At 36.2% G+C, this 12,586-nt stretch overlaps 1 protein-coding gene across 3 annotated transcripts in view; it reads right to left on the bottom strand.

Annotated features, from left to right (window-relative positions):
* Positions 1-12,097, bottom strand: part of LOC121652591 (cyclin-dependent kinase-like 5) — a 50,363-nt gene extending 38,266 nt beyond the window's left edge. For all 3 annotated transcript variants that reach the window (XM_042005439.1, XM_042005441.1, XM_042005440.1), the window contains exons 1-3: positions 11,993-12,097; positions 10,007-10,228; positions 4,798-4,832 (exon numbers count right to left, since the gene is read on the bottom strand). In XM_042005439.1, the coding sequence (XP_041861373.1) occupies positions 4,798-4,832; positions 10,007-10,070 (99 nt within the window). In that variant the 5' untranslated portion in view covers positions 10,071-10,228; positions 11,993-12,097. The remainder of the gene's footprint in view (positions 1-4,797; positions 4,833-10,006; positions 10,229-11,992) is intronic.
* Between the last annotated feature and the right edge of the window lie 489 nt (positions 12,098-12,586).

Here is a 12,586-nt window from a genome sequence, read left to right as displayed (position 1 = left end):
TGTATTGTATAACCAAAATACAAGGGGCGTGTCTCCGGCAAAATAAGCACATTCTGTGAGAGGAGGCAGCTGCGCTTCCATATAAATGCAAGCATTTCTCTGGCCAGCAGACAACCCTGTCCAAAGTCACAGCACCATGAAACCCTCAGTGAGCTCATGTGTTGTTCTGCAGTGCAAGTGTCTGCTGATTATGTGCGTTTGTGTGCATGAAGCGTGCATTTTGACTGTGTACCGGCACTGTTGTGTATGCACACATAATTATACAGCATAGATCTGTGAGTTAGCCCTTGAAAAAAAACATAGATGTTCATTCACACTAACAATGCAATATTTTCCAGATGGCAGCGGTCCATATTGATCTGCAGCCATAGACTTCATCCTCCTTTGCTTTTACACATTAAACAGTGCAGGGGCCTAGAGATAGTCTATCATAGTGCTGTGTATTATTGAATTTACACCACACAGAATTTAGGGTGAAAAATGGTCTAATTAAAAAATACTTAGGCCTTTATTATTTGATTAAAAAGAAAATAAATGAAAATTACAATTTCCTCCAGGATGTTGAATTCTGTGATTTCTATACAAATGAGCACAACAAAGAAAACAGCAACAGAAACCAAACTCCATCTGCTCTCTGTTGTGTGGACCAAAGTATTGATGTGTGCTCTGTTGTCTAAAATAGAGACATTGACAGTTGCAGTTGGCCCTGTGATCAATCACTTTGATTAATAAAGCAGAGTTATAATGGACTGTGTTTCCAGCCTACAGCAGCGCTATCTTTTTTTCACCCTCACTTTTAAGTGCTTGCTGAAAATAAAACCGCTGTGTTGGATTTTTTTACTCCTAAACTAACTCCCTGGGATTAGAAACCAGCTGCAGCATGTGAAATGGATGCTGTGACAAACAATGTAATAAGGGCAGATGCACAGTTAACAGAACAAGAAGAACCATGAAAAACTTAGATTAAGAGGGTTGAGGAAATGTTTTCTATCTCTCCTGCAGTAAGTGGGAGGTAGCTTCACTCATTCATACTGAATTGCTGTCAGTTCTTGGCACGTCTTTCTTAAACGGACTAAGATGGCAAGGCTTTTACTGCACTGTGGGCTGTCAGCTCTTCGTGGTTGTGCTATTTTTCTGTTTTGTTTCTGTTTTGGTTTCCTTAATCGTGTGCTAAAATTTATTCCATCAAGACAACCTATTAGAGCTGCTTCGGCAAGAATGAAAATAAATAAAGAATTAGAGGAAATTGCTGTAAAGTGACAAACTTGCCACCGATTACAGTAGATCATTCTCACTGATGAACGTGATATCAATCAAGCACTACTGTGGAAGATAAAAATGGAGTAACCTGCTTTGGACAATCTTTCTGGGCCTCATTCACCACCAGTTCCTAAAGTAGCCCCATGTAACTTTCTGACCTTAAAAATGTGTTTGTTTTAATGGTCACCAGACTACAAACACATCTTTGCAGATTTAATTTAATTTAATTTAATTTAATTTAATTTAATTTAATTTAATTTAATTTAATTTAATTTAATTTAATTTAATTTGGGTCTTTTTAACCACTGTATTAGATGTTTTTTTGCTTTACTGTTTTTATTAATTTACTTATTTATTTTATTTTATTTACTTTTGTACTTATTTTTACTTCCATTGTTGGGTTTTGTTGTTTTTATTTGTGTAATATCATTTTAGGTCTCTGGTTGTTCCTCTAGATGGCCCTTCCTTACTGTGTCAGTGGGGGGTGACTTGTTGACATAACTTTTTTTGTTTTGTTTTTATTTTTGTACAGCACTTTGACCTATACAATGTATGAAAAGTGTAAATAATTGCAAACATTTGCATTTTGCAAACTTGAATTTTTCAGGCAGATTGTTTTTACAGGGAGACAAGCTTGATTTCCAAATTCAAACTCTGAAATTATTTGCAAACTTTCATTTACAACTGCAAGATCTTTATGATTTAATACTGAGCCCATAGAAGAGAGGTTAAAAAAAGAAAGAGACAGAGCAAGAGAGAAGTCAGGAGTCAACATCTGACTTTTTACTGGCAAGAGAGAGCAAAGAGAAAAGACAAAATGCAAGATGGATGCAGTAGAAGCCGTCATTAGGAGGCGCTTCAATGGGTTCAGTAGTGTTTCTTTACGAACAAATTTGTTCTTAAGCCTCACTTTAACTTTTTTATACACTTTTCTTAGGTATGAACCAATCCTACAAATACTCAGGTACCCTTTTAGGGTGTATTTACACCTAATAGCCTAATAGCCTACTAGACTCGGTACGATTAAGGACTCTGTTCAATCGGGGATTGCAACAGTCTCTAGTTTGCTTGCACACTGCACTTTCTCAAACAAATTGGCCATTTTAAATAACTTATTTCCCTTTTTGCTAGAGGATGAGAACTGCATCAAGAATTACTAAAGGAGAAGACAAGACACAATGAAGAAAGAACTGGCTCATCTATTGGTTAATGCAGAGCAACGTCTGTTTCAAACACATCAGAGCAAAACATGGAGCTGCATCAGATCCATGTTAGATCTTAGGTTGATCATAATTCCACATCTGAGCACAAGCCCTTTCTGCCAGACTCTCCGAGCAAACAAACTAAGATTTGAATCAGAAGGGCTGGTGGGAATTCACTCTTTAATTCACTCTTTTCAATTTAAATGCTGACATAAAAAAATCTGTATTTGTGTCTTCTGTTGTGCCGTTTATTAACATACAATGATAAAATTATAGCATAATTTTTGATACCGTATTGATTTTAAAAAAAAAAGTTTAGGTAATTTATAAAGCATTTTGCTATTCTAAAATAAGTTTAGTACACCATCAGTTTAATGTACATTAAGTTAATTCAAAACCGGTCCATCTATTGAGTGTTCCTTTAATAAATCATTTTGGTCACAAAATGACATATTTATTGTTGCTGCAAGATATTGCAGCAACAGAGGTAACAAATCCTTCATAACAATGCAGATTTATTTACAGGGACACTTTAAGGCCATTACATACTCCACAAGAACAGAGAGTTTTGTTGTCATTTTGTAATAAAACAGTTAGAACATATAATAGAAAAAGGAAACTTCTTCTCATTTGATATACTCACTTACAATATGGAATCAGTAGCACAACATTTTTAGAATACCTCTAGCTTAAATCTATTATATGTAAAGAAAATATACCATTAACCAATTAAACTTAAACTTAAATCTAAATGCCCCAAAAATATTATCAAAAATATATAAACTATTATCTAAACTAGAAGACTCAATCTCTCTTCCAACTTCAAAATGGGAGGCTGACTTATCCAGTAATTTCAGTCAAAATGAATGGCCACCAATATGTTTTAATACCTAAAAAATAACTAAGAATTCAAATATGCAACTCATACAATTCAAAATTCTGCATGAAACTCATTATACAGGGCAAAGGATGTTCAGGATGGGTCTGTCACAATCAAATATTTGTTTAAATTGAACTGACAACTACTTCCATGCCTTGTGGTCCTGCACACCTGTCTATAGGTTCTGGCTTCAGGTATGTGAAGACATGTCAACATGGTTTAAATGTAATATTACTGCAAACCACACACTGTGCCTACTAGGTGACATGGGTGAAATTAACATGGTAATTAACTCTGCACACATGATCCTCACAGTCTTATGCATTGCACAGAAAACTAAAAACTAAAAATAATCTGTGTATTCAGCAGTTTAGGAACCTCTTACTAGACCACATCTGAGCTCTTGTGCTCTGGCCGCCCTGGATGGCCGGTGCCGGGAGCTGAAGGTGGACATATCCCAGCCGCAATTCATGCATAGAATTGGAAAGCTATAAACAAACTGTTCATATAATACATAAAGTCACAGTCAAGAGGGAATTTAATCCTATGGCTGGTCTTCCTACGACCATCAGTGTAATAGACAGCACACACATGACCATAAAGGCACCCTCGCCAGATCCATTCCCATAACTCAACCACAAGCAGCATGTCTTCATAAATGTCCAACTGGCCGTGGCACATGGTTTATTGGTACGTATATTTTAACAATCTAAATTAGCTTTTTATTCTAATGATTTGTTTTATCAGGTGATGGAGGAGATGTCGTGGCCTTCTGGTTGATACTAACCTCATTGTTCTCATGTGTTTCCCCTTTATGGCTGCACATGGCCAGTCAGTTTCATGACCTTTTATGGGTATTTTCTGGTATTTACCAGCAGATTTAGGACATCTCCTTTCAGTTTATGTGGAGATTGGCATTTATCAATCTAATAGTAAAGATGTGAACACTTTAGCACTCTAAGAACACGATCGTAAATCTGACAGTTTTCTTAAGAAGATAGTGGTGAACAAAGCCAAATGTCTCAAACTGCTCCTCTGTCTCTGAGCTCTTGTAGGTCTTTCCCAACCTCTAAGAGGCAAAAACCTGATGTGAACTACCCTTGATGTCATCGATGAAAACAAAGCACTGCTAGAGTCCAGCACCCATCCCAAGCATGTTTACACTTTCAGTCCCAACTCAAAGTGCTTCTAGAAAGACAAACTTTAAAAGAAAGTTGTTGGGTGACAGCTCTAAGTCATTGCTTAATAACACTCTGATGCTCTAATAAACAAAACATGTATGTCAGTTAGATTTAAGAGATACTACTTCAACAATTTACTGTTTGCTTTGGTGTTTTCTAAGATTTGTTTACAAGAAGACAAGCAGAAAGGTCATATGTTAAATAGTTTTTTCGTGTGAAAAATATGAGACAGGAACAATACAAAACAACAAAATATATAAAGTTTTGATCGTACCTTGTGTCGGCACTTCAGAACAACACCATAAGCACCTGTAACAGATATAAACCACACGATTAACTAATACTGCTAATTTGTTCATGATTAATTACTGTATGCATTTCAAAGAAACTTCACATGTCAGCATGATTTCTAATCAGAAACAAAAATTACCCCAGTTTATTTAGTTTTCAATATCACATAAAATGAGTCGGATAAACAAATGTTTCCAAGTCTAAATAAACAAAGCATTTTTTGTTGCATCTTATATGTTCACATGAATTAAGAAATAACCTCATTCCTTTGTAAAAGGACAGGTGGTTCAGAAAGTAGGACACAAGTGTTGGCAAGCTACTGTAGTTCTGATATTATCGACCCTGGCAGTCACACACACACACACAGACACACACAGACACACACAGACACACACACACGCACACACACACCCACACACACACACACACACACACCCACACACACACACACACATTCCCTGAGGGTTCAAGAGGAATTTTTGGACTGTGCAGGCAAATGACGAACTGTTCTGCTTCTTCATGAGCCCATCAGCACTCTGCACGAAAGCCCTCTTATGTGCTGTAATTATATTTATACTGATACACAAATACAATAGAAATATATTTAGCATCTTCACTGACAAGGTTTATTGTGTTTAGACAATGCAAACAACTGTCTAAAAACTACCAAACCAGAATTTCATGCTGGAAACACATTTAAAACATGTTGAAATAAAGGCAAACAAGTCCCACACTTCTTAAAGAGTCTACAATCAGCAGATTAACTGATGAGAGGGGAGGGTGTCAGGATTGGGTGTAAAAGGAGCATTCGCCAAGACTCTTTTTTCAAGAAAAGATCGCCACTTTGTGCAAAACACCATAAGCGAATCAGCTAAACAATCCCAAAAAAGGAAAATACAAGGGCTTAAAAACCCAAGCAAGAAACCATCTCTGAAGGCACACAGTCCATCTCAGATGGACAGAGAGACGGTGGACAAATATGTCCATTTTTCAGCTTCTTTTGGGAAAAGAAAATCATCTGGTTCTATTCTGTTAGAAATGAGAAAAAACTATTATAGCTTTCATTGGCAAAAGATCCAAGAGCCAGAGTTTGTGATCATATGAGGATACGGCCGTGTTTGTGGCATGGGTGACTAGCATGAATGCTAAAGCTTGTCAGAAGGTAGCACTGATGAAGAGGCATATATTAGAATTTTGGAGAAAGATGCTATTGTCAAGGCAAAATATTTTCCAGTAGTTTAATGACTGATCCTGGTCTGTCTCCTCATGAAAATATATGATAAAGAGGAGAATCAGCTGAATTCAGCAAGAATGGACACAGATTCTTTTAGCAAAATTCCAACAATTAGCACACTCAGTTTGTAAATAAAGTGTAGTCTAAAGCAGGCATGAACCCAGGGGTAAACATGCCTTTTTCAACTTTTGCCATCAAATAATTAACTTATTTATATTTTCTGCACCCAATTAAGATTCCCTTTGTATGAACAAATGACAGATTTAAGTTTAGCTAAATTTAAGAAAGCTTTCCAATTTGTCTTTAAATGGGTTAAAGGCAATGTTTTTATTTAAAAAATAATGTGTTAATGGATTACCTGCATTACTGTTCTCAGTCATTCTGAGGGCTATGCCAGTCTAATTACAAACACTAGTAATCCCTTACAGTCAGTATTTAGCTGCTCTCACTATTGCTCTTTAGTTAGTATGTTTACTGGCAGGGACTGCTTTAAAAGTGCTTCTGTGCTCATAAATTCTGAATCCCTACTAAAAGCAATAAATATTTAACTGTTAACTTGATAGAAAAAAATCCTTAAAGGAAAAAGAATTGTCAAACATGCATAAATGTCCTCTATTTAAAAATATATGTTAAGTATTTTTTTTACTATTAAGATAATTTGCTTATTTTAAAAAAATGGTTAAGATGCTTGATGACCAGTTCTAATAAACCCTCCCTGTAGAGTAAATAGTACACCAGGAACTAAAATGGGACAGTTCTATGCGCTAAAAGATGCAAAACTACCTGATTTATTCTTTCCCCTCCCTCCTTGGATAAGGTATAGGAGATTATTACAGAAAAGTATTTTTAACTGCTGGAGCGAGCCTGCATGCAACATTTTGTTCCAAATCATTAACAACGCTGATTAATCTCAAGATCATTGAGGAAAAATCTATCATGCTGGATCGAGTGGCGTGCACTGCACCCTGAGTGCAAAGGCAGTGGATAAAGGTGGACAGAAGACACTTGTGTAGCTTTATAGTTTAATGCAGCACTTAAAGTGCTGACTTCTTTCTAGCTCAACTCATCACAGGACAGGCAATCCAGCTCAAAGTTTCCCTGTGTTCTCTAGTGGCGCATTATACACAAATTAAAAATGTGGGAGTAGGGGTGAAAGAATTGTGATGAGTGGGTGGCTTCAGCTCAGGGCTGCACCAGTTTTTTACTAACCAAGTGCACAGTTAAAAAGAAAAAAGAATCTGTGATATTGCAGGTATTTCCTCAATAATTTCACAGTATTTTCTAAATATGGGGAAATACCAACAATATTGCGTAAATAGACTGCAAAATTACGCGTCTAAATGAAAAACCTCTGACGGTTAAAATACACAAAATTTTAATCGTTAAAAGGAAATATAATTGCATTTTGCATAAAAAGACAATATATTTTCAAATTTATCATTATTTCACAAAATTCTATTTTCTTAGTACATAGGAATATATAGTGTTCATTAAACATGAAAAAGCCGAAAACAATATTTAAAAAAAAAAATAATAATAATAATAATAATAATAATAAATTATATTTGTCAAACAATATAATTTAGAATACTAATATTATATAATAGCAATAATAATAAATTGTAACATAAAAATAATATTTGTAATATCATTATTAAATTATTATTACTGGAACGTTGATATTTGCCAAACTGCCAGAGTAGTTGAGACATCATGTAAATTATAAATGAAAATCTGATCATTTAAAGTCTCTTTTCCAATGAAAAAACATCATGTCAAATATTGAAAGAAAAAAAAATAGATTAAGGCTCAGAAAAACTACAGATGAAATATTTCACCTCTTCTGAAGTTATTTGGCAACAATTCAGAAACATGACTGGTTATAAAAAAGAACATCTTTGAAACGTTGAGTCTTAGAGAAGCAAAGATGAGGAGGAGATTGCCATCCTGAGAAACAACTGCGTGGGTGTACAGTTCAGAAATTTCAAAATATTGATTTAATCTATAACTGTAGATAATATTAAAAGATTTATAGAAACAGAAAAATCTCAGTTACCAAAACACATTAATGATTATTATTAAATGTCCGTTATTTTCAGGCCATCAGGCCAAACTGCATTAAAAGCAGACATAATTCTGAAGTGGAAATCCCAGCATGGGCTCAGGAAAACCTCTGAAAACTGCTGTCAGGGAACACAGTTCTTCAGATGAACCCTCCCATAAACACACACCAGAACCAGAAACACCACTTCCTTCTCTGAAGCTAAACTCATTTAAGAAACACTGAGGTGAGGAGGAACCCCCAAACACATACACACTCTGACATATTAAATTAAATGATCTATTAAATTCTTTTTAGAAGCATCCTCCAGGCTGAAGAGGCGAGAGATGATCTGGTGTGATCAGCACGCATTTTAAAAGCTATCATCTACAACAGTGCGGGGATGCATTTGTAAACATGGCATGAATAACTTGCACATCTCTGAAGGCACGTATCACTACAACATGGCTCTGCAAAAGAGTACAGCTACTCGACTGCTTTGCCTGCAGTCCAGACCTGTCACTCAGTGAAAATATTTGTGGTATAAAACAAAAAATACAATAAAGACAGTTTATTTTGTGCAGTTTAAATCCTATATGAAGCAAGAACAGGAAAACATTATAGTGATCACCCTCATAATCGCTGTGATTGATGTTGGACATATAGATGATGCAGCTGTGTTGTACATAATAACTTAAGTCAAAAAACAAACTAAGCAAATATTTTCCCAAAGAAAAATTTAAATCTCTCAGTTTTAACTGATTAAACTGTTGTGTGATAGGTAAAAGCTTCATTTTATTATTACCACAACAAAACAAGAACATGAATCCAGGTCACAGCATCTAACCTACTGAGTTGAACTCATGAGGTATTTAACCCTTAAAACTCCCCTCGACATCCAGCACCCCCGAGCTCTAATGCTTAAATAGTCAATAATTTCTTGGGAATGGTAGTGTGTAACTCTGTGGGGGTAAACTGTGATCGATAACTTAACCTTTAGTTGATAGAAGTTGTTCGGACATTTATATCTCGTTCAGGAAGTTAACAATCCAACCACAAACGCAGTGATTCAGTAAATAACACCATTATTTATCACACTTTTATAATAATAATAATAAAGATCGCTACCACTACTATGTTAAGAAATCTATTATGACCTATTATAACTACTTCCTGTCAAACTTTCCACCAATCAGAGAGCTTAAATTGACAGAAATGTCCAGTCAGGGGCAACAAAGAGATGTCTTTGATGCACCAAAAATGAACTGAGTTGGAGTTGGTTTTGTGAGGATGGTGGGTAAATAGTAACATAAATATCTGTAAATGAGGGGAAAAGTGTAAATATGTAAATATTTTATGTTGTGTGTTTGTTTCAATGCCAATATTTTTTCTCCTGAAAGCCAAGACTTGAGAGAATGATGTGCAGATGAGAAAAGGCTTGGTCACTGTTGTACTTTATGTGTTGCTTTGTCCATTTGTGTACAGCACTTTGTTTCAGCTGTGGTTGTTTTAAAGGGCTATATAAATAAAGTTGAGTTGAGTTGATCTGTGTGTTATGTCTACAAAGACATGTTAAATCTAATAAATTCTGTTTTGTTTTTTTGTTTGCCTTATGATGCTATTGATACATTCACTTAACATCATTTAGCCTAATAATTTGACATCATAATCTGGATATTGACTGATTAAAAGGTTTGAGCTTCTACATGTATTTTTTACATAAAAAAAAACAAAAAAACAAAAAAAACAAAGAACAGCTGGACCAAAAATAGCAAAAAATGGCTCAGACTTTTAAAGGCTAATGGCTTCACAGGCAAACTCAATATAAAAAAAAGAAACAAAAACAAATGATTGATCACCAAAAAGCTCTCTCACAAATGTCAGAGCAGACAAAGAAAGCAGAATAAGTACTCTTACCTTCACCCACAATCCCAAGGACTTCAAATTTATTCATTACATCACCAATGTTAGGGATCTTCATGAAGTCAAACGGTACGCTGTGTGAGGTGCGTGGAGCTCAGGCACAGGGGCCCCGGCTACAGGATGGTGTGAGGTGACCAGCTGTCGGCTCATAGGAAGCATATGTCTACTGAAAGCCATAATATCTTCCACATGCCTTCTTCATTGGCTCATCTTCACCTGCAAAACAATTGCAGCATGAAATAAAAAAAAGTTCAGGAAATGATACTTCAGTTGCATAAACTAGTATATCGTGATTTTGTGAGCAATTCTTGATATCAGAACTGCAGCAGCTGAGGTTGATGTAAAGCTCCAAAAGACCTACAACTCCCAGAAAGCAATTTAATCTCGTCTTTCTTCAGACCTCCCTCGCCTAAATGCCCTCATTTCTCATTCTCCTTCCTTCCAATTTATAATACAGGCCTTCTGCCAAATTGAAGTCTTAAGCATTACCCAAGATAACCCTGATCATATTACCCGCATTATTTTCTTTACATAGCTCCTCTAGAGCTACAGAAGACATTATACATTATCCAAACAGACTGAGGAGCACTCCATATACAGTGCAAATGGACCGTAATGTGTCTTATCAGTGGAGTGCCACTATAGCATAAATTAAGTAAATAGAAAGAAGTCACACTGTATTCCTTTCACAAATAATATTCAGTAAAACAACAAAATAACATAGTCATCCTTAATGTTTCCTACTCAGATTCCTTCATTATTTGCTCCTTTTTTGTAAGAGGGAAACACCACCACACACGCACACTCTTAACGTGATCAAAGCGTTTCCTCTGGTATCCACTTTTATTGAATCAGATAAAACTCCAGACACCACTTTCTCTATTTAATCTTCTCCTTGCTGGAAAGCTCAAGGACTTGCGTAGCCTACTCACACTCCCAGTCTCCTACAGGGCCGTGGGCACAGGAGCTGCTCAAAAAAAAAAAAAAAAAAAACCTCGACACTTAAATAAACTGTGTCTCCCAGAGCTCTAAACACTGCTGTGCAGTCTTATCTTACTCAGCAGCAGGTAAACTGATAGCAACTGTTGTTCATCTCTTCACTTCACAACCTACGTGGGGTTGGTTTGGCATGCAGCTTTTTGTTTTTTTTTTTGTGTGTGTTTTTTTGTTTTTTTCAGGGAAGATTTAAGCCAACTACTCACTAGGCCCACGTTTAGGAGGCTTATATGATCAGGAATGCACTGGGCATCGCTGTGGATCATATATTTTGTCTGTATCAACAGAATGACTCATGCGTGGTAATGGACTGAAGGTGAGGAATCTGTTCACATGATCAGTGCACTGTTTTCTCTGTAGAAATGGGTTTAACATCATTTAAATGACAAATGAGTAATAAAAAAATGGCTGTAACGTTACAGGCATTTGTTGCTTTGTGACAACACATTTTTGACAGCCACACAAAACTAGGACAACAATAAAATGCAGGATTGAATTCATTTTAATTGTAAAATCTTGGATTGTGGGAGATTATAATAAATGTTCTTTTTAATACAATTTTCTCAACAACAAAATGAACATACCAGAGATATGTGTGTGTGTGTGTGTGTGTGTGTGTGTGTGAGAGAGAGAGGGATAGAGAGAGAGAGAGAGAGAGAGAGAGAGAGCCCACAGAATGGATGTAGTTTATTTCCAATGCAGAGCAATAAATCCAACAAGTCAATCATACAGCACAACTACACTGAAGCCAACTTAGTACAAACTCTTAATTCAACAGCTTTCTGGTCTGCACTTTGGTTAGTTGCGTTTATTATTGAGCCAGTTGTGTTTCTTCTGATCTCTGCCTTATACACAAAACACACAACACCGCAAATTAGCTACAACAAACCTCAAGCTTTCCTATGTTGCGTTGTTATTGAAGATATTACATTCGGCAAATAGCTTATAAGTGTTAATTAAGTAAAGATAAAATGAACTACTCACTCAGTCAATGTTTGGAGGAAAAAGATGATGGAGCTGGGCCCATACATATCCACCCACCAACGACGATATTTTCATTGCAGCAGGCAGCTACAGTAACTGGATCGTGCGGTTGACAAGCTGCAAGCACATCACCAGGCAACAGTTTGATTGACGTGACGGCAACCAATGAAAACGGTTCGAACGTTTGTTTATTACAACGCCTCCTTTCTCTGGACCAATCACGAGTCGGAATGCTGTCCAAGGGGGAGAAAAACTGTGCTGCGGTCTGAGGGTGTTTCGTGTGAGGAGAGATATTATTGTTCCAATTTCCAAATTACATAATTCACAAAATGACACCCTGCGTCAAGTTTGATAGCATAATTTATCTAAAGGTCACTCTAAAATGTCTGTAGCTGCAGAAAACTTGCTTGGCAACTAAATTAATAAACAGTGAACTAAAATTTGAAGGACGGCAAAGGAGGGGAACAGGTGCTTTGCCGGGGAATGATTTGTTCACGTCTCTGTATTCATTTGGTTGATGTGAGAGGGGATTATTTGGTAGTCTCCTGTGAGAACCGATTGTCCTTCACATCCTCCACCCTGTTTCACTCACTT

This window comes from Melanotaenia boesemani, chromosome 14, assembly GCF_017639745.1.
Source record: "Melanotaenia boesemani isolate fMelBoe1 chromosome 14, fMelBoe1.pri, whole genome shotgun sequence".
Classification (NCBI taxonomy): Eukaryota; Metazoa; Chordata; class Actinopteri; order Atheriniformes; family Melanotaeniidae; genus Melanotaenia; species Melanotaenia boesemani.
Note: the sequence above shows the minus strand (reverse complement) of the source record. Positions and strands in the feature narration are given on the sequence as shown.